At 42.5% G+C, this 22,603-nt stretch overlaps 1 protein-coding gene across 1 annotated transcript in view; it reads left to right on the forward strand.

Moving 5' to 3' along the window:
• The window catches only part of SNAP91 (synaptosome associated protein 91), a 201,109-nt gene that overhangs the window by 167,247 nt on the left and 11,259 nt on the right, over positions 1-22,603 (forward strand). The window contains exons 25-28 of the mRNA XM_073589658.1: positions 12,967-13,113; positions 13,549-13,579; positions 15,384-15,495; positions 21,311-21,394. Coding sequence (XP_073445759.1) covers positions 12,967-13,113; positions 13,549-13,579; positions 15,384-15,495; positions 21,311-21,394 — 374 coding nt within the window. The remainder of the gene's footprint in view (positions 1-12,966; positions 13,114-13,548; positions 13,580-15,383; positions 15,496-21,310; positions 21,395-22,603) is intronic.

Consider the following 22,603-nt stretch of genomic DNA (forward strand, 5'->3'; position numbering starts at 1 on the left):
GCAAAGCTGCAACCTTGTCTTCGGTTCACATGTTTGTGAAATTCTACTAAGTCCACACCTACGCTTCGGCGGATGCCAGCCTAGGTAGAAGGATTCTGCGGGCTGCGGTGGTGAGTCCGCTGGCCTGATGGAAGTTTGTTTTCCCACCCCAGGGACTGCTTTGGGACGTCCCATGGTCTCTGTGTCCCCCAATAAGGCGACCGAGAAAACAGGATTTTTGGGTTGCTTACCGTAAAATCTGTTTCTCGTAGCCTTCATTGGGGGACACAGCACCCTCCCATGTTCTACAACTCCTGTTCTTGCTTTGGTTGATTGGTTACAGTTGAGTTTTGTTCTGTTTTCAATCTATTCTGTTACTTCTCCTACTGCTTTCTCACTAACTGAGGAATTCCCTGCCGGTCGGTGGGGTGTACACTGCGGAGGAGGAGCTAACTTTTTTGTGCATAGTGTCAGCCTCCTAGTGGCAGCAGCATACACCCATGGTCTCTGTGTCCCCCAATGAAGGCTACGAGAAACAGATTTTACGGTAAGCAACCCAAAAATCCTGTTTTTGCCACGAAAATGCAAAAAAACAGTGTCGCGAGATCGCTACGTCATCAAAGGTCTCGCAAGGCATTTGTCACGCCACCACTGCATACTCACCCGGCCTCCGCTCCCACGCCACAGCCCCCCCGCCGTCTGACAGCCACAGCGGCCCCTTCTGACAGGTCCGCGGCCGATGGGGTCTCTGCATGCAATGCGCATGCGCCATAGGCCGCGGCCGCGCCTCCCTCCTTCTCTTGTGCTCCAGCAGTGCCCAGACCCGGAAGCACTGACGGACCAATGGCAGACCAGACGGGCATATCAGGCCGTTCCCCTTTGAGCAAGGCGCCTGATCGTTGTGTTTGCTAGCACACTGGGCCCTGCTTCCTTGTATGCTCTCTGCAGCCTCGCAGTCCTGTCTTCCGTGGTTCCTGCAGCAGCCTCGCAGTCCTGTACTCCGTGGGTCCTGCTATCTATGCTCCAGTCCTGCAGTCCTACTACAGTCCTGCCTCTCGTGTTCCTGCTCCGTCCTGCTATCTATGCTCCAGTCCTGCAGTCCTACTCCAGTCCTGCCTCCCGTGTTCCTGCTCCAGTCCTGCAGTCCTACTCCGTTCCTGTCTCCAGTGATCCTGCTCTGTCCTGTTGTTTATGCTCCTGTCCCGCAGTCCTTCTCCGGTCCTGTCTCCAGTGATCCCGCTTCATCCTGCTATCCCTGGTCCGGCCCTGCAATTCTACTCTGATCCTACCTCCTAAAGTCTCGTGCTCCTACTCCAGTACGTTCTGAGTTGCTCCTCTCGGTACTGGCTATCGTGGTACCCGAACCCCTGGGCCTGCTCCTAACGATCCCTGTATAGAGGTCGGCTCCACCTGGCAGCTCGCCTGGGGCCCCTCGGTGCCATGGTCCAGAGGGTCCACTCCTGGAGATTTTCCTCACCTGACCAGCCGTGGTAACAGCATTACTGGGAACGGGAGCATCGCGATGATCGGGAACGCTGCGCGGAACGCCGGAAGGTGAGAAAAACACCATTTTTTTAAAAAATTATTTTTAACATATCTTTTACTATTGATGCTGCATAGGCAGCCTCAATAGTAAAAAGTTGGCACACTCGTCAAACACTATGACGAGTGTGACCAACCTGTCAAACAATCAGTTTGCCAAGCGATGCTCCAGATCACTTGGAAAACGCTAGCTTTCTGCAAGCTAAATACGTTTGCAAATCGCTAGTTTTTCCACGGGAAAATCGCCGGAATTTAAAATGTGGTTTTCCCGTGGAATGGAATTCCCACTGTACCTTCCGCAGGAATTCAGTAACGTGTGCACATAGCCTAACACTTGTGGCTTTCTTTAATTAATAACCCCTTCGTGACCGGACCAATTTTTTAAATTCTGACCAATGTCACTTTATGTGGCCATAACTCTGGAATGCTTCAACAAATCCCAGTGATTTTGATACTGTTTCTTCATGGCACATTATAATTTATGGTAATAGTAAATTTAGATTGATATGTGTTGTATTTATTTATAAAAATATCAGAAACTTGACAAAAACGTAAAAAAAATTGCAGTTTTCAAACTTTGAATTATCCCTTTAATCCAGATAGTCATACCACAGAAAAACATGAATAAATAACATTTCCCACATGTCTGCTTTACATCAGCACCATTTTTAAAACTGTCCTTTATTTTGTTAGCCTGTTAGGAGGTTTAAAAATGTAGCAGCAATTTTTCATTTTTTCAAGGAAATTTACAAAATTTATTTTTTTGAGGGGCCTATCCAGGTTTGAAGTGACTTTAGGGGTCCTATATATTGGAAAACCCCAAACGTGATACCATTTTATAAACAGCACCCCCTGACATATTGAAAACTGCTGTCAGGTAGTTTATTAACCCTTCAGGTGATTTTCAGGAATTAATGCAAAGTGGTATAGCCGGAATGAAAAAGTGTTTGTTTACCACCTAAATGTCGCTAACTTCTGAACTGACCGCTATATCCGGGAGACTCTAAGGCCGCTATTTGGCCATGAACTGCTATGGCAAACATCAGGATCACAGAATCATGATCTCAGTGTATCAATTAGATTAAAATGCAAGCCCCCACAATCTTTTAACCATTTATTTGATGTAGTCACTTTTGACAGCAGCAACTAAGGGGTTAAACAGATATGGACGGTGCCAACACAGATCATTTGTGATACAGCAAGTTGTCAGATATAGTGGACAGCCAACAGCTGCTGGATTGTCACCTTTATGGGGATGATATTCTCTTATATCTCAGGTCAGTATATATACATATTGGCGGTCTTGAAGGGGTTTTAAATATTATTATTAGACCTTTCTAGTCACGACGAGCAGGGGGTAGTATCAGGTCAGGCAGATGCCGAGGCGTACTTGAGGAGGGACTGCTACTCCTTTTTTTTTTTTTTTTTTTTCTTCTTTCTCCTGTCTAGGCTATAGCTGTATATGTTCAGCTTCAATTCAGCCATCAGCTCTGGACTTGCTGGATAGCAGCTCAAAGCACTAAAGGCCCCGTTACACATAACGATGTCCCAGCGATCCCACCAACGATCCAACATGATGGGATCGCTGGGACATCGTTTGGCTGATCGCTGGTGAGCTGTCACAAGACAGCCCCTCCAGCTATCGGGACCAGCGACGCTGAACGCTGGTTTCTAACACACTGGTTTCCAAGGTAAACATCGGGTATCTAAGAGCCGCGCGACTCCTGGATACCCGCTGTTTACCTTGCTGGTGAGATCGCTGTGGCGTCACAAAATCAGCGATCTTGCTAGTGAGATTGCTGTGTGTGACGGGGCCTTAAGGGCTTGTTCACACAAGCATGTAACTCTTAGTACGATCCAATGTTTTATTTGATATTACTTGAACCAATGTTACATTATTGGGCGGTGCGGAGCTGTGTGTTTTTTTTTTTTTTTTTTTTTTTTTTTTTTTTTTTTTTTTTTTAATGCCGATTTGGTTCGATTGACTTTCGGGCTCCATATCTCACCATCCACTTCTGCTTCGTATGTTAGACTTCCATCATCTTGGCTGTCTCCTACGTAAATTTGACTGGAAACTATTAAGCATATGATTGGTTATGCAGATTCTTGTCATATCACTACATTGTTACTGTTTTGCTCCTTGTGGTGGAAAAATATTTTTCTTGTATACTTTAAAATACAACCAGTTCTTACATCCCCTAAGGCCTGGATCACACTTCCGTTTTTTTAAATCCGTCGTTTTCCGTTAAACGGATCCGCCATGTTTTTGGCGGATCCGTTTTTTTCCCCATAGACTTGCATTAGCGGCTACCGTGGATCCGTCAAAAAAATGGATCTGGTAGCATCCGTTTGCGGCAAAAAAACGGAAACGGATCCGTTTGGCGGACACAAAAACGGATGTGTGGCTCAGTGTATTAGGTTGCTCCCAAAGTGAAAGGTCGCTGGTTCGAATCGAGGAGCAGCCATGAAGAGGATTTCCCAAGAAAAGAGAAACCGCATCATCCAGCTCGTCGATAGCTGTCTCTCGGCCTAGAAAATTACCAAACTATGGTACATAATGTAAGTGCCATGACAGTTAAAAGAACACAAAATGAAGTCTGTCCATCCATTTCAAAAGCCAAGAGGTGAATATCCAGGCCAAATATGAGTCAATAAGTCTGCTCATCGCCATGTCTATCGGTTCTGGCACGACAAACATGGCAGTGGAGGTGGCTCGTATGCTTCATAATAATGAGCTCAAAATTCAATGCAAGCACCGTGCGAGTCTGCAAAAAAGTGAACAGTAGAAAATTATAACCAGGTGATTTGGAGCCATGAGACAGAAGTCAAGACTAGGCTCTGATGGCTGCACATGGGTCTGGAAGAAACCAGGGAAAAAGGGGCTAACATTGAGAAATTGAAGGAACAGTCAAGTTCGGTGGATAAATCCTGATGATATGGGGTGGTTTCACAGCCGAAGATGTTGGATACTGGATCAGGATTGATGGTGTTCTCAATGCTGAGCTATATTTGAGTATACTGCAAGATGAGTTACTTTGTACACTCGAGTACTATGGGTAGCAAGAAAGGACAACAGTGTTCCAGCAGGACAACAACCAGAAGCTTATGTTGAGATTGGCAAAGAGGTGCATGATTGGCCACCACCTCTCCCAGACCTTAACCCAATCAAACACGTATGGGTAGAGTTGAAGAAAAAACTGTATACATACCCAAGTTAGTGGACCTGTATGCACCAACTTTGAGAACATGTAGAAGAGACCTGGGATCGGACTTCTGACCAAGACATGTTTGAATGTGATTGAGAGCATGTCCAGAAAGATTCAGGCAGTGTTGAATCCCAAAGGTGGATTTACAAAATAAACCGCTCGGCTTATGCATAAACTATTAGTTTCAATATTTATAGCACTGGTTATAACAATGTCAATACATTAATATCAAAGATTACAATATTGAAATAAGATATAGTATAGTACTTACTAGTTTACACAGGCGCAATGGCTCCCCCCTCATCCCAACGCACGTTTCGTGTATTACTTCCTCAGGAGGCATGTGCTGGGGGAGGGATGGAGCTGCTTAAGTAGTGTCAGTCAGTCAGACTGATTCGCTAATTAGATGGTGTGTATTTTAAAACATTTGGCTAATTAGCCAAAACATATGTTGTGTGAGCGCCGTTTTCTTTGTACGGCGCAGTCGGCAGTCTCCCAAATAGGGCTCATCAGTCGGCGGTCATGAACACATGCCAGGATCGCCGTCATGGAAATGGCGCCTGCGCAGTGTGCTTTCTTGTCCGTGTCATGAAGAACCAGGGAAGCTCCAGCCACGCATGCGCACTAAGAAATGCGGGCTACTGTGAAGACCAAATGACTCCTGACAAAAACACTGCATTTGCTTATAATTACATATAATATAAAGTGCATAGTGTGATCGAGTGCAATAATTGCTGAGTGCAAGTGAATCTATTTATACATAATAATGAAACACATAGTAAAACATCAAAGTGCATTTCAGTAATAAAAAAATTAATAAACATATATTATATTAAAGTGTGCGGGCAAAGCCGAAAAGCCTTACTGCGCATGCGCTGGTTAACTAGGCCCCGGAACACCGCAGAATACTTCTGGGGCTTAGTAAACCAGCGCATGCGCAGTAAGGCTTTTTGGCTTTGCCTGCAGTTGGGCAAAGCATACTGCTCTTGCGCCAGCCAAGAATGCTTAACGCACGTGCGAAAGATGACGGACACCTACTCCTTTTCATGAAAAAACTGCGGACAGCGGCCAAGGATGGGGAGGAGGCAAAGATCCGAAACGCTGCCCGTCGGACCGGACAGACCTCATTTAAATAGCCCGCCAAAACCAGGTGACAGATTCCCTTTAATAAAAATGACACACTTTTCCTATAAATTATGCCAAAGAAAACACACACTGCATACAAAAATGGAGCAAAATGCATGATGAAAACATTTCACGTGATTTTTGTTGAATTGCCTTGTATAGATCGAAAACGTCAAATCATTTTGGGGCCCATTGTGACTCTACAGACCAGAGGCCTAATAAGTCTGAAAGTGGCCCATGAAGACAGGCTAATCAAAATTCACTCAGTTTGATTTTCCAACTTTGAATTTTTATGCCCTTAAATCAGAGATACGGCACACAAAAAACTTAATAAGTAACATTTCCCACATGTTTCCTTTACATCAGCACAATTTTGGAACCAAAATTTTTTTTTTTTGTTAGGAAGTTATAAGGGTTAAAAGTTGACCAGCGATTTCTCATTTTTGAAACACCATTTTATTTTTACGGACCACATCACATTTGAAGCCACTTTGAGGGATCTATATGATAGAAAATACCCAAAAATGACACCATTCTAAAAACTGCACCCCTTAAGGTGCTCAAAACCACATTCAAAAAGTTAATTAACCCTTCAGGTGCGTCACAGGAATTTTTTGAATATTTAAAAAAAATGAGCATTTACCGTAACTTTTTTTCACAAAAAAATACTTCAGGTTCAATTTTTTTTATTTTACCAAGGGTAACAGGAGAAATTGGACTGCAAAAGTTATTGTGCAGTTTGTCCTGAGTACGCTGATACCTGATAAGTGGGGTAGGAACCACTGTTTCGGCGCATGGCAGAGTTCAGAAGGGAAGGAGCGCCGTTTGACTTTTTCAATGCAAAATTGGCTGGAATTCAGATCGAATGCCATGTCACGTTTGGAGAGCCCCTGATGTACCTAAACAGTGGAAACCCCCCACGTGACCCCATTTTGGAAACTAGACCCCCCAAGGAACTTATCTAGATATGTGGTGAGCACTTTGAACTCACAAGGGCTTCAAAGAAGTTAATAACATACAATTAAAAAATCATTTTTTCCACAAAAATGATCTTTTCACCCCCAATTCTTATTTTTCCAAGGATAACGGGATCCTAAAAGTTATTGTGCAATTTGTCCTGAGTACGCTGATACCCCTTATGTGGATGTAAACGACTATTTGGGCGCATGGCAGAGCTCGGAAGGAAAGCAGCGCCATTTGACGTTTTTGGCTGGAATTGAGATCGGACACCATGTCGCGTTTGGAAAGCCCCTGATGTACCAAAACAGTGAAAACCCCCCAACAAATGACACCATTTTGGAAACTAGACCCCCCAAGGAACTTATCTAGATGTGTGGTGAGCACTTTGAACCCCCCCCCCCCCGTGCTTCACAGAAGTTTATAACGCCCGGGCATGAAAATAAAAAAATCATATTTTTTCCACAAGCATGATCTTTTAGTCACCAATTTTTTTATTTTCCCAAGGGTAACAGGAAAAATTGGACCCCAAAAGTTGTTGTCCAATTTGTCCTGAGTACGCTGATACCCCATATGTGGGAGAAAACTACTGTATGGGCACACGTCGGGGCTCGAAAGGGAAGTAGTGACATTTTGGAATGCAGACTTTGATGGAATGGTCTGCGGGTGTCATGTGCGTATGGAGAGCCCCTGATGTACCTAAACTATTGAAACTCCCCACAAGTGACCCCATTTTGGAAACTAGACCCCCCACGGAACTTATCTAGATGTGTGGTGAGCACTTTGAACCCCCAAGTGCTTCACAGAAGCTTACAACGCCCGGGCGTGAAAATAAAAAAATCATTTTTGCCCCCAATTTTTTATTTTCCTAAGGGTAGCAGGAGAAATTGGACCCCAAAAGTTGGTTTGCAATTTGTCCTGAGTAGACTGATGCCCCATATGTGGGGGTAAAACACTGTTTGGGCGCATGGCAGAGCTTGGAAGGGAAGGAGCACCATTTGACTTTTTCAACGCAGAATTGGCTGGAATTGAGATCAGACGCCATGTTGCATTTGGAGAGCCCCTGATGTGCCCAAACAGTGGAAACCCCCCAATTCTAACTCCAACCCTAACCCCAACACACCCCTAATCCTAGCCGGAAAATGGAAATAAATACATTTTCTTTTAATTTTATTATTTTTCCCTAACTAAGGGGGTGATAACGGGGGGTTTGATTTACTATTTATGGCGGTTTTTATATTTGGCAGCTGTCACGCTAAAAGACGCTTTTTATTGTAAAAATAGTTTTTGCATCACCACATATTGAGAGCTATAATTTTTCCATATTTTGACCCACCGAGTCATGTGAGGTCTTATTTTTTGTGGGACGAGTTGATGTTTTTATTGGTATCATTTTCGGGCACGTGACATCTTTTGATCGCTTTTTATTCCAATTTTTGGGACGCAGAATAAACAAAAACCAGCGTTTCATGAATTTCTTTTGGTGGGTGCGTTTACACCGTTCCGCGTATGGTAAAATTGATAAAGCGGTTTTATTCTTCGGGTCAGTACGGTTACAGCGATACCTCATTTAGGTCTTTTTTTTATATTTTGGCGCTTTTATGCAATGAAAACAATTTTATATAAAAAAATAATAATTTTTGCATCGCTTTATTCTGCGAGCTATAACTTTTTTATTTTTTTGCTGATGATGCTGTATGGCGGCTCGTTTTTTGCGGGACAAGATGACGTTTTCAGCGGTACCATGGATATTTATATGCGTCTTTTTGATCGCGCGTTATTGCACTTTTTGTTTTGGCGGTATGATAATAAATCGTTATTTTTTTTCATTATTTTTAAGGGGTTCACTAAAGGGGTTAAATAGTGGGACAGTTTTATAGGGCCGTTCGTTACGGACGCGGCAATACCAAATATGTGTACTTTTATTGTTTTGTTTTTTTTTTTTTATTTCCAAAAAATGAATTTATTAGGGGAAAATTTTTTTTTAAATTTATTTAGCAATTTATTTATTTTATTTTTTTTTTTAATTATTTTTACTTTTTTTTTTTTTTTTAACTTTATTACATTGTCCCAGGGGGGACATACCTGTCATGTGACAGATCACTGCACAGGCTTTCCTCATGCTTGCGCTTTGCAGGCACTGAGCAAGCCAGCTCCCTGCATTGTGCCGGGTGTCAGCTGTGATAATCAGCTGACACCCGAACGCGATCAGCGGCGCTCACCACGTGGGCGCCGCTGATCGCTGTGACGTACTATCCCGTCCCTGGGAATTAAGTCCCAGGGCACATGGACGGGATAGTACGTCACATGACAGAAAGGGGTTAAACAAGAATGCAATGATATGCAAAATCATTGTAGCCATTTTTAATTCACAACAGCACATAGTACACAGATCAGAAGGTGAAAGTTAATATTTTCTAATAAAATTGGAATAAAATCAAACTCATTTAGGAATTGATGGCAGCAACACCCCTCATAAAAATTGGGACATGGGGCCATGCCTTGTTTACTATTGGGTTGAATCCCCGCTTCCTTTTTGTAGACATTTTTAAACATCTGGGACGTGAGCACACAAATTGCTGGAGATTTGAGAGAAGACCATTGACCATTGTCTTTTTCTTGTCTGATGTAGGATTCTAGCTTTGCAACAGCTCTGGGTCGTCTGAGCTGGATTTTTCCTTTTTATAATGGGCCAAATGTTTTCTATTGTTGAAAGGTCTTGACTGGAGGTGTCTACCTTATCACCCAAACTCCCTGTGAAGTCATGCTGTTGTGATTGATCCATGGTCATTTTACCATTGTCTTGAAATGTGCAAGGCCTTTACTGAAATAGATGTTGTCTGGATGGGAGTATATGTTTTTCTAAAACTTTTTTATATAATGGTCAACATCAAGGGTCCCGTTAACACATAGCGACGTACCAGCGATCCCGACAACGATATAACCTGGTCAAGATCGCTGGTGTGTCGCTACATGATCGCTGGTGAGCTGTCAAACAGGCAGACTCACCAGAGATCAGGACCAGCGAGGACGCGGGTAACTAAGTGCGCACGTCGCTTAGTTACCTGCTGTGTACCCTGGATACCAGCGTGCTCGCGTTGGGAGCTGGTATCCAAGGTAAACAGCGGGTAACTAAGCGCGCACTTAGTTACCCGCTGTTTACCTTAGATACCATCTCACAGCGTCTGCTTACAGCGTTGGGAGCTCGCTGATCTATGGTCTCCCGCTGCCACACGCAGCGATACGTGCTGGCCAGTGGGAGACCAACGATCAAAAAAAGGCCCAGGACATTCCTGCACGATCAGCGATACCCGGCGAGGGGGGGGGCGTCGCTGATAGGTGTCACACACAGCGATATCGCTGCTGAGGTCGCTGTTGAGTCACAAAACTTGTGACTCAGCAGCGATCTCGCTTAGTGTGACAGGGGCTTTAACCCCATAGACAATCTATGGGGTATTGTTAAAAAGAAGGTGAGACACCAGACCCACAATGCAGATGAGCTGAAGGCTGCTATCAAAGCAATCTTGGCTTCCATAACACTCAGCAGTGCCACAGTCTGATCGCCTCCATGCCACACCGCATTGATGCAGTAATTGATGCAGAAGGAGCCCCGACCAAGTATAGAGTGCATTTACTGAACATAAACAGTATTCTAATTTACTGAGATAATGACATTTGGGTTTTCATTGGCTGTAAGCCATAATCATCAACATTAACAGAAAACACTTGAAATAGATCACTCTGTTTGTAATGACTCTATTATGAGTTTCACTTTTTGTATTGAAGAACTGAAATAAATTAACTTTTTGATGATATTCTAAATTTTGTGAGAAGCACCTCCTATATGGGGCAGAAAGGAACCAGCTAGATAAAAACCACGTCCATCTGCTGGAATTGGGCGTGGGAGTGCACATGTCACATGAGTTTGCTACGATCAGAGCTTATATCTTTTGATATGTCTTCTGTTGTGAATACAATATGACCTAAAGAGGCTTGCAAATCATTTAATTCTTGTTTTATTTACATTTCACACAACTTTTATGAAATTGGGGTAATATAGAGATATATGTAATATGTATGTAATTTATCCAATTTAGCGGTCATACGGTTTTAGTCTGACATGCAGCATCAATTGTGATGTAAAATCAATTTATACTATTTTTTTGGCTAGAGAAGGATTAGTGTTACTTTTTTTAATAAAAATCCATAGATGGATTCCTTTTTTTCTGGCTAGATATTACTCTCTGGAGCTGAAGGTATCATAAACTGCCTACAGCAGCTAAAGGGAAGATGCTCACATGATAGGACCCACCCCAGGTGTTGGGGATATTGGCTAATTCTTGAAATCATTATCTAAAATTTCTTGGATTACGTAATGCATTTTTAAAACACTTGCATATAGACTTTTTATAACCAGAATACGTTATATTTTATATACTTTGATGTTAAGTGTTTTGAGCTGCACGACTGATTGCATGCTTGGTTGATCATGTAGTTGAGGCGGATGATCAAGCTGTATATTTGTATTATGCATGGCACAAGATACTGAAATGTAGAGCTGTTCTCTGCTTACTAGAACTGCTTGGGCTGTCATCCTGCTATCACTTTGTACTACTTTTATTTTCTTTCCTTTCATTTTGGCACTTTCCATGCTGGGGCTGTGCTGCACTGTTGCTTTGGTGAGTTTCTCTCTACAATCCATTACTTGGCACTCTGCACCAATAATACTCCTCTAGTAATAAGTAAGCGGCAAGTGTCAGAGATTTACATAGGTCTATTTCTCATCTGCCTTGCGAAAACATTTTAAACAGTGTTCAGCCAGAGGACCATCTCTCTCTGAACTTAAAATGCCGAATATCACCTTAAACCAGTGATGCCTACACAAAGTATGCAGTTCTTAAGCTCCAAACTCTATTTTATCGATTTGTCAAAATGCAACAGTTTCTTCCTGGCTACATGTCAACACATGGGAAATTATGGGAAATGGCTACACATCCAATTACTCGCCAAATACTATGTTAGTTGCCATAGATTTGTAGAAATAGGCTGTGACTTTCTTTCCAGAAGTTTCCAAAGTTCCACCACTAATTTGTATAATCACCGGTTCTCCCTGTCCAACTATTGCCATGGATTGCCAGTTTAAGATCAGCCATGAAATTAATTGACCAGTGTGAGTGCAAAAAAATGGTGCTATAAAAATTAATGTGATCGGTGGCTTACTCTCTGAATCCTGCTTGTAGCAAAATGTATATTTATATAGGAATTGCTGACTCCCTGCTGGCAGCAAGGCTCATTCTAATTCTAGTGGCTGCGAGATCCCTGCCATTCTACTTTTTACTAGTGTTAGCAATGGTGGTTGGTTTGACGTATCATGGAGCTTCATGGTATCTTAAACCACATGTTTGTAAATTGGGCTAAGTTGACACCACGTTGTTACATCCTGTCCTAATTTACTGTTTTTCACTCATATTCCCATTACCTTTTGAAATGGATACAAATATGTTGTGAACCTAGCCTTATCGGGAATCTGTTAGCATGTCTTTGATATTTAATTGGAGAATGGCATATTGTAGGCCTTGAGACCCTGAGTCCTGTGATGTCACCTGTTAGGCTGAGTGCTATAATTTCAATACATTCAGGGCTTTATCATCAGATCATCACTACAGGACTAGGCCATGCATGCATGCCAGTACAGATGATGTGTAGCCGTGCTCCCACCACTGATTGGTGACTCGCTCACAATGCACACACAGTGCCATAGAAAGCTGCCAATCTGTGGTATAGGTGGGGTTATACACAGTTTAGCAATTCGAACACTTACATCTACAAGTGAGAAAACAAGGATTCTAGTAAAACTGCACCAAGCAGTCCAGTAAGTGACTCATCACTGGAATCGGACTCTCTGCCCCTAGATCATACCCGATTTCATAGCACAAATCTGCTGACATATTCCCCTTAATATAGTTCATCTGTAGTCCATATCCTGACTGTCAGAAGTGTTTCTGTATGGAAGAAATTTGCAATAAAAGTTTAAGTTCTATTCTTAAACTTGAATAATTTCAATTGGGTAGCTTATAGGATAATTTTACATGGCTATTAAACATTTATTTTTCTTGTGGTTTTGAGTTTCTAACCTTTTTGTCTTTTTTTATGTCAGTGTTTGATGGTTTAGGTGATCTTCTTATTCCCACCATGACCCCCTCATCTCAGCCAACATCTTCTGTCACATCAGCAAGCAATGCCAGCGGCGCTGGCAAAGGTCTTGGCAGTGACCTTGATTCTTCTCTTGCAAGTTTAGTAGGCAGTAAGTGCTAGAATACTTATGCTACTACTTTACTTTCTATGTGTATTTATATGTGTGGGTTTGGTAGGAGTCTACAGAACCGCTACTACCTTCCTGTCCAGTGTCTGTAAGTTGCTTCCTGCCATTCTGCATTCTTCTGTTTTTATGACCATGACCCTGTTGCGCCCAACCTCGGCTTTCCTAACAAGATTACTATGAAACAGTCGGTGCTCCTTACGAGATCACACTGGCCTCTGAAAATCCTGTTTATCACACATCTGTGTATTTCCTTTCATATTTTCCTCTTTTCTACCATATTTTTCCTTTTCCTTCTTGTTTGTGGTATAGCAGTTTATAACCATGAATGTACAATGCTCTATAGAGAACTGTGTGATAAATATCATGATGTAAGGAATGTTGCATTAAAGTTTAATTTACTAATTTTTTACTTTTTAGATCTTGGGATTTCTGGAACCACTGTTAAAAAGTAAGTCGCTGCCAACCTATCAGCCTAAAGCTATTTAGACCTTTGGTGGTGGTTGGCGAAATTTTACATTCTAGAAATAAGTAATGCAACTTGGATTTAGGAAATGTAAACATTTACTACTAAAGTGTATGGGAAGAAATTATGACCTAAAAATACAGCGAAGCAAAAAAGACTCACCGGATCCTGGGTCAGTGGCCACGTCATTAGATTCACGGGTCCTAGTCCAGCTGACCCTTCGGACATTTCCTCCTACCTGCATGCGACTCTGGCACCTCTTCTGATTAGTAGTCCACGCGCAAAATCATGTGTGCATTGTACCTCATCGATGACGCCAGGCCTGCTAATTGGAAGAGGTGCTAGGATGTTGGTAGGTAGGAAGAGGTTCACAGGGCTCTGGTGCAGCAGCCATGGACTGCCAATGTGGCCTCTGAACCAGATTCCTATTAATTTTTAGCTCTCAACTGTACCTAAAACGCTTATCCCAGCTAGAATATAAAAGATCTAGGTGCAGTGTTCAGCACAGAACTTGTAAAGACAAGCGAGTTAAGAAGTTGTGCTTGCCATAGTTCTTTGTCACTGTGAGAGTGACGGGGAGAAACTGCAATTGACATTTACCAACAAAAGAGCACCTGTGCTCTTTGGTTGTGCCATCTAGTATATATTGGGGGGGTTGCTTTTTTAAGGGTATGTGCACACTTCAAGTATTTGATGCAGACATTTATGCATCTAAAAACATGGCTCCTGGCAGGAAAAAAAAATCCTGCAGAAAAACATGCACTTTTTACTTGTTTTTTTCTCCATTTTTTTAGCAAAAACATAGAATTTATATTCTTCAGATACTGCTAAAATGGTTTCAATTCTGCATGGAAAAAATGAGCGGCATGTTCACTTCAGACATCTCATTAACTTTGGGACGGTAAAATGCTGCTTTTTTGTGGCAAAACACACAGGAGGAATGCGCAAGTTGCGTTTTTTGTTGCAAATACCCTATGGTATGGTAAAACATCTAATCGTCCCTTCATTCTGAGGATTTTGCTGACTATATGTGAAATGTAGGCATGAATTTTGCAGGTCTCAATTTGTTGTTTTTTTTTTAAGACCTTATACATCTAAAGTTATGTTTGTGGCAAGCATAATAACAAATAGCCAAACTTTTTTTTTTAATAATGCTTTTTGTAAACAAAAAAGTTTTAGTGAAAAATTGCTTGACTATACCTGTAAGTGTAAAGTGGTCGGTAGCATTTTAAAATTTTATACCAGCTTTTTAGTTTTAGAAAATTAACTTTTATGGGAGTACAATGGGGTCAAGTTTTCTTTTGTTGATGCCAAAAGATGGAAGCTGCGTCCTGGGGAAAAAAGGTTATGGAAGGTAGAAAAAAAAATGTCACTGACTAAATGTCTAGCTCTGATATTTGTGGCAGGCTGGTGGTCATGACATATCCTCACACTTCAGTGAGAAGAGCAGATTGTCAATACATCTCTCACACTGAGCTTGCTCTAAGTTATTGTGGGTGTGCATGTTATTTTCCAGTGTGTTGCTGCCTGCTTATAATTGGTCAGTGTCATACAGGGGGAAAAAGTACACACCCTTATTGAAATCTCTATGGCTATGCTATTTGACTAAAACAAAAAAAAAACTGTTTAGGTGGTAAATACTTTAATCAATAATATTTTCGCAGTGGAGAGGCAAAATGATAAAAAAAAGTTTAACTGTCGATTTTAAATGTATACATGCCATGCAGAAATTTAGATTTATAATTTTACTGTAGAACATAGCTTACTGTTTCACAATGTAATTGTTTAGGGGAGACCTTCAGTGGAATGCAGGCGAGAAGAAGCTGACAGGAGGTGCTAACTGGCAACCAAAGGTAGCTCCGGCCACATGGGCATCCGGTGGTCCTTCAACTGCTTCTATGGTAATGTTCTACTGATATTTATATCATAAGAAGTGCATTTTTAGGAGAACTATCAGAATGTCCATATTAAATATTAATATCAAATGGTAAAAAAAGGAGAGACAAAAAGCGCAAGTGGTATAAAATATTTATACGTACCTTCACCTGATGGAGTTTTGACAGTTGCAACTCCTATAGAAGCATGTAAAGGCTGCAGCAGGACCACCAAGGAGAAAGGAGATATGTTGCAATTAGGGATGGGCGAATCTACTCGTTAGGACTCATTACTCTGCGAGTAGTAGGGGACTCGCAGGAGTCGGTACTCTGCGAGTTTCCAAGCGATTACTCGCACAGTAATGAGTCCAATGCAAATAAGGCTAAGTGCACACGTACCGGAACTCTCACGGAAATTACCGCGAGAATTCCGGAATTCCATTCCGCGGGAAAATCGCACTTTAAATTCCCGCGATTTTCCCACGGAAAAACTAGCATTTTGCAAGCGTAATTAGCTTTGCAAAATGCTAGCGTTTTCCAAGCGATCTGTAGCATTGCTTGGAGAACTGATTGACAGGTTGGTCACACTCGTCAACCATAGTGTTTGACAAGTGTGACCAACTTTTTACTACTGAGGCTGCCTATGCGGCATCAGTAGTTAAAGATAAAATGTAAAAAAAAATAAAAAATATTGTTATTCTTACCCTCCGTCCCGCGCAGCCTTCCCACCTCTCCACGCATCCGTTCCCAGTAATCCTTTGCGAAAATGCCCGCGATGACGTCCGTTCTCGCGGGATCGCGATGTCTCGCGGTAATTCGCGATGACGTCGCGCGAATGACCGCGAGACTTAGCGATCCCGCGAGAACGGACGCCATCGCGGGCATTTTCGCAAAGGACTACTGGGAACGGATGTGTGGAGAGGCGGGAAGGCTGCGCGGGACGCCGGAGGGTGAGAATAACAATATTTTTTATTTTTAAATTCTATTTTTTACAGGGATATGGTACCCAAAGCCCGGAGGACAGTCTCCTCCGGACCGTGGGTACCATCCGCAATTGTTCTGCTTACTTTCCGCATGGTGTGCACAGCCACATGCGGGAAGTAAGCGGAACAATGCATTCCTAAAGAGTAAAAAAAATGGCAGCACAGGAATCGCTGCAATACTCGCATCCCCATTCATTAACATTGGACTCGCTAGACTCGCAACGAATAGCGAGTTTCCGAGTCGGACTCGTTAGAGTCTAGCGATTCCGAGTATTTCAGGATTCGCCCATCCCTAGTTGCAATAAATGAGGAATATCGTGGTTCAGAGTCCGCGCTTCCCAAGGTTCAAAGATACGATCACACACAAAAGTATGAATGCGGTTTATTTTGTTAACGCGTTTCAAAGTTTTTAAACCCCTTTCAGCATGACCAAACCACAATAAGATATAACTCAAAAAGTGCTGGAATGTAAAGACTGTGTGTTCAAAAAGAGGCACGCAGCAACGAATCTTTTCGGTCATATGTTGCCACGTTATTGTAGGAGATACAAAGATTGCAAGCAGAATGAAACAATACATAACTGTAAAAATAAAATGTATGTACTTGTGACAGATTTATGTATACAGCTGTCAGAAGTACATACATACTTTTATTGTTCTTACAATATTTATCTGCTACAATGACGTGGCGTCATATGACCGCAAAGATTCATGGCTGTGGATCTCTTTTTTTTTTTTTTTTTTTTTTTAATACATTGTCTATATATTTCTGCATTTTAGGAGTTATCTTTTTGTGATTTGGTCCTAATGAAAGATTTGAAAACCTTAAAACGCGTTGACAAAATAAACAGTATTCATGCTTCATCTTCATGTGTGATCGTGTCTTTGAACCTTTGGCAGCACAGACTCTGAACCACCATATTCCTCATTTATTCTAATTTTAAATATTTATTCTGAAGTATCAATCCAACGATATGACTTTACTCTTACCTCCCCCAGGGTTTGACACGACTGTGAACATTTGCTGATTGTTAGAGAATTGAATTGATGCAAATCAATTTGCAGGACCTGCTTCAGCTGCCATGTAAATAATCTGTGGCTTCCCTGAGAACTGCCATGTACCTGATGGCATCCCTGACTCCAATTTTGATTGGCCAGCCTGGAGCAATGTCATTGTTGTGGCATGGCAAACATATGATGTTGTGCCAGTACAGCTAATCAAAAGAAAAGTTGTGGATGCCATCTGGTAGTTGCGTATAGTGGCATGTAAAAGTTTGGGCACAGTGTTCATTTTAAAAGTTACAAAAAGGAAAATGGGTTGGTGCAAAAGTTTGGGTACTCTTTGCGATTTGTTTAGACCATTTTGACCAAGGTTTCAGACCTTAAGTAGCCTATTAGGGTTATGGCTTTTTGACTATCATCATTGGGAAATTTTCCAGCTTTATAAAAACCCAGCCTCCTCTAACCTTGTGCCAAAAAACAGCAGCCATGGGTTCTTCTATGCAGCTGCCTAGCACTCTAAAAATGATGGAGGCCCACAAAGCAGGAGAAGGCTTTAAGAAGATAGCAATGCGTTTTCAAGTTGCCCTTTCCTCAGTTCGAAACAGTGATTTCTTAATTACGCTTAACAGGAACAGTGGAGGTCAAGATGAGGTCAGGAAGACCAAGCAAAACTTCAGTGAGAGCTGCTCGTAGGATTTCTAGAGGGGCAAATCGGAACCTCAGCTTGACTGCAAAAGACCTTCAGAAAGATTTTGCAGTCTCTGCAGTTGTGGTACATTGTTCTACTGTTCAGAGACATCTGCACAAATATGGCATTCATGGAAGAGTGATCAGAAGAAAATCTTATCTGCATTCTCACCATAAAATTCAGTGTCAGATGTATGCAAAAGAACATCTAAACAAGCCTGATGCATTTTTTAAACAAGTCCTGTAGACCAATGAGGTTAAAATAGAACTCTTTGGCTGCTATGATGAAGGTAGTGTGGAGAAGGGGTACAGAATTTCAGGAAAGAAACATCTCGTCAACCATTGAGCATGGGGTTCGATCAATCGTGGTTTGTGATTGTGTTGCAGCTTATAGCAGGGGGAACATTTTAATGGGTAGAGGGAAAAATGGATTCAATGAAATTTTAAAAAAATTCTTGATGCAAGCATAACACCATCTGTAAAAAAAAAAAAAAAAAAAAAAAAAAAAGCTGAAGTTGAAAAGAGGATGGCTGCTACAAATTGATAATGATCCTAAACATGTCACAATCCACAATAGACTACCTCAAAAGGTGCATGCTGAAGGTTTTAGGGTGTGTGCACACATTGCGGATTCTGCTGCGGAATTTTCCGCTCGGATTTTGCAAAATCCGCAGGTAAATCCGCAGGTCAAAAGACCTGCGGATTAGCCTGCGGTTTTCCCTGCAGTTTGACACCTCTACAATGGAGCAGGTGTGAAACCGCTGCGGATTCCGCACAAAGTGACAAATCCGCGCGGAAAATTTCGCACCATGTGCACTGCGGTTTTTGTTTTCCATTGAAAATAAAGGTACTGTACACCGCAGCAAAAACTTCTGCGGATCCGCAGGGCCAAATCCGCTGCGGATCTATAGCAGAATCTGCAGCATGTGCACACACCCTTACAATGGCCCTCAGTCCCCTAATCTGAACGTCACTGAAAATCTGTGGCTAAACCTCAAAGTGGCAGAGTATGTAAGACGACAGAATCTCACAGAATATATAAATGTGTAATCTTTAACTTTAGGCCTTTCAGAGATCACGTCCTCTTCAACTTGCTTAAGTGTTCACAATAACAGTAATTTTGACAAGGGGTGCCCAAAGTTTTACATACCATTGTGGCTGCAGACATGGCTAACGGACCAGGAACTATGATTACATTTTCACCAACTCCAGAAGCATCGTTATCCTTCAGCACATTGTGTAGCATTTTGAAAGGTGACATGAAAGGCAGATGTCTAAGATAATGTTGAGCATATACCGCATTTTTCGGACTATAAGACGAACCGGACCATAAGACGCACGTAGGTTTTGGAGGAGGAAATTAGGAAATAAAATGTGGTCAATTTTGTACTTAATATCCCTAGAGATGAGCGAGTATACGTTTTGCTCGGTTTTCCCCGAGCAGGCTCGGATGGTCTCCGAGTATTTTGGCGTGCTCGGAGGTTTAGTTTTCGTCGTCTTGGCTGTATGATTTGCGACTGCTAGACAGGCTGAATACATTTGAGGAATGCCTGTTTGTTAGGGAATTCCCACATGTATTCAGCTTGTCTAGCAGCCGTAAATCATGCAGCTGAGACGACAAAAACCTAGATCTCTGAGCACGCCAAAGTACTCGGAGATCACCCGAGCATGCTTGGGGAAACCCGAGCAACAATGCTACTCGCCCATCACTAAATTTCCCCTATCCTGGTAAATATGGTCCCCTCATCCCCATCCTGATATGCATGGCCCCCTCATCCCTATCCTGGTATGCATGGCTCCCTCATCCCTGTCCTGGTATGCATGGCCCCCTCATCCCTATCCTGGTATGCATGGATCACCTCATTCCTATCCTGGTGTGCAGGGTCCCCATCTAGTCCAAGTATGCATGGCCCCATCCCTATCCTGGTATGCAGGGTCCCCCATCGTTATCCTGGTATGATTAGCCCCATCCCTGTCCTGGTATGCATGGTCCCATCAGAAAAGAGTAAAAAAAAAAATAAAAACCATTACACTTCCTCCGCTCTCTCGCAGTGTCCTGCTTCGTTGTCAGAAGCTGCTTAATGCTTGTAAGCAGCACATGGCAGGGACGTCATGCGCTGCTCACAAGCAGAGCACAGCTGCCGGGAATACTCACTGGGCTTGTACATTGCAGAAAGCAGTGAGTATTCATTGCTCTTCAGTAGCTCTCAGTATCAGCCGGAGCCTTCCTGCTGCTGGCGGCGGTCACGTGTGCCGATACTTAAGAGAAATTAGTATTCGTTTCTCTTGTGTATCTGCACATGTGACCGCCGGCAGCAGCAGGAAGGCTCCGGCTGATACTGCACACTAGTGAAGAGCAATGAATACGAATACTGCTCTCTGCGATGAACAGTCCTGGTGAGTATTCCGGCAGCTGTGCTCTGCTTGTGAGCAGCGCATGACGTCCCTGCCATGTGCTGCTTACCATCATTAAGCAGCTGCTGACAACGGATCAGGACACTGCGAGGGAGTGGAGGAAAGTAAGTGTGATGGTTTGTATTTTTTAGTGTTTTCTGATGGGGCCATGCATACCAGGAACTGGATGGGGTCAGTCCTACCAGGATGCCAAAAAGAAATGAGTATTCATTGCTCTCCACGCCCATTTTTCAGCTGAAACCGCTCCCCCACATCCCCAGCATAGCCAGAGCTGGTACATCCGGACTATAAGACGCACTCCTCATTTTCTTACACATTTTGGGATGAAATAAGTGCATTTTATAATCCGAAAAATACGGTGGTACTGGTAAATAGTGATGTGACACCTGCTTTACAGGCTTGACATATTGGCTGTAACAATAAGGATGGGGTCTCATGCCTCATTATTTATGCTACACTAAAACTACTATTTAGGCGTCGATGTGAGCTGTTTTATCTCTAGATCAGACCCTCCAGCTCACAAAGGACTTCAAAGTCATGTTTCAAGGGGTCTGTCATAGAGGAATTACCCTTGGCTGTAACTGATACAAAACTATCAAATCATCAGTGACATTTTGAGCAAATTCTGAACATTTCCAACAAAACGAACAGGGGATCACGTTTTAGAAGGGTTTGAAATATGAAACTTTAATATATTTTATAAGTAGTTTTTAATTGATTTTGTATCTGACGTTTATATCCTTTTATTTTATTTAGCAAGGATCTACACCTCCAGGCAGTGCGGGGGCCCAGGCAGCAAGTCCTGCTCAAGGTGCACAGCCAGCAGCAGGATTTGGTCTGGTAAGTATTTTAACATGAGACACAATGAATACTTAAAATGGAAAGTCAACTGTAGATAACCCCTTTTTAATTAAATATATCCTTGGCCATTACCAGTATGTTGATATGATTGTTACTGTATACCTTTACATCAACTAAACATGTCACAGTAATTATATAGAAAAGACATTTGGTGAAATGTATTAACCCCTTAATGTCCAATGACGGACACAGTCCGTCATCAGACATTTCCCCTGCTTTGATGAGGGCTCCGGCGCTGAGCCCGCATCAAAGCCGGGACATGTCAGCTGTTATGAACAGCTGACATGTGCCCGCAATAGGTGCGAGCGGAATCGCCGTCCGCCCGCGCCTATTAACTAGTTAAATGCCGCTGTCAAAGCTGACAGCGTGCATTTAAATAGCATTTCCGGCCGCCGGGCCGGAAATGACGTCACCGCCGACCCCCGTCACGTGATCGGGGGTCGGCGTCATGTTGCCTGGACAACCAGAGGTCTCTGAGACCTCTATGGTTGTTCCAGGCATATGGCTTTCAGCGCCACCCGGTGGTCGGCGCTGAAAGCACAGCAGTAAATCTGCCACATATGGGCGATCTGCTCATCGCCCATATGTAGCAGAGCCGATCGGGTTGCGCAAGCTTCTAGCCTCCTATGGAGGCTATTGAAGCATGCCAAAAGTAAAAAAAAAAAAAAAAAATGTTTAAAAATTAAAAAACCTAAAAGTTCAAATCACCCCCCTTTCGCCCCAATCAAAATAAAACCGTAAAAAAAAAATCCCACATACACATATTAGGTATCGCCGCGTTCAGAATCGCCCGATCTATCAATTAAAAAAAAAGCATTAACCCGATTGCTAAATGGCGTAGCGAGAAAAAAATGAAACGCCAGAATTACGTTTTTTTGGTCACCAAGACATTGCATTAAAATGCAATAACGGGCGATCAAAAGAACGTATCTGCACAAAAGTGGTATCATTAAAAATGTCAGTCCGGCACGGAAAAAATAAGCCCTCACCCGACCCCAGATCATGAAAAATGGAGACGCTACGGGTCTCGGAAAATTGCGCAAATTTTTTTTTTTTTTTTTTTTTTTTAGCAAACTTTAGAATTTTTTTTCACCACTTAGATAAAAGAGGACATAGACATGTTTGGTGTCTATGAACTCGTAATGACCTGGAGAATCATAATGGCAGGTCAGATTTAGCATCTAGTGA

This window comes from Dendrobates tinctorius, unplaced genomic scaffold (genome assembly GCF_039654945.1).
Source record: "Dendrobates tinctorius isolate UK_male_01 unplaced genomic scaffold, ASM3965494v1 ptg000111l, whole genome shotgun sequence".
Classification (NCBI taxonomy): domain Eukaryota; kingdom Metazoa; phylum Chordata; class Amphibia; order Anura; family Dendrobatidae; genus Dendrobates; species Dendrobates tinctorius.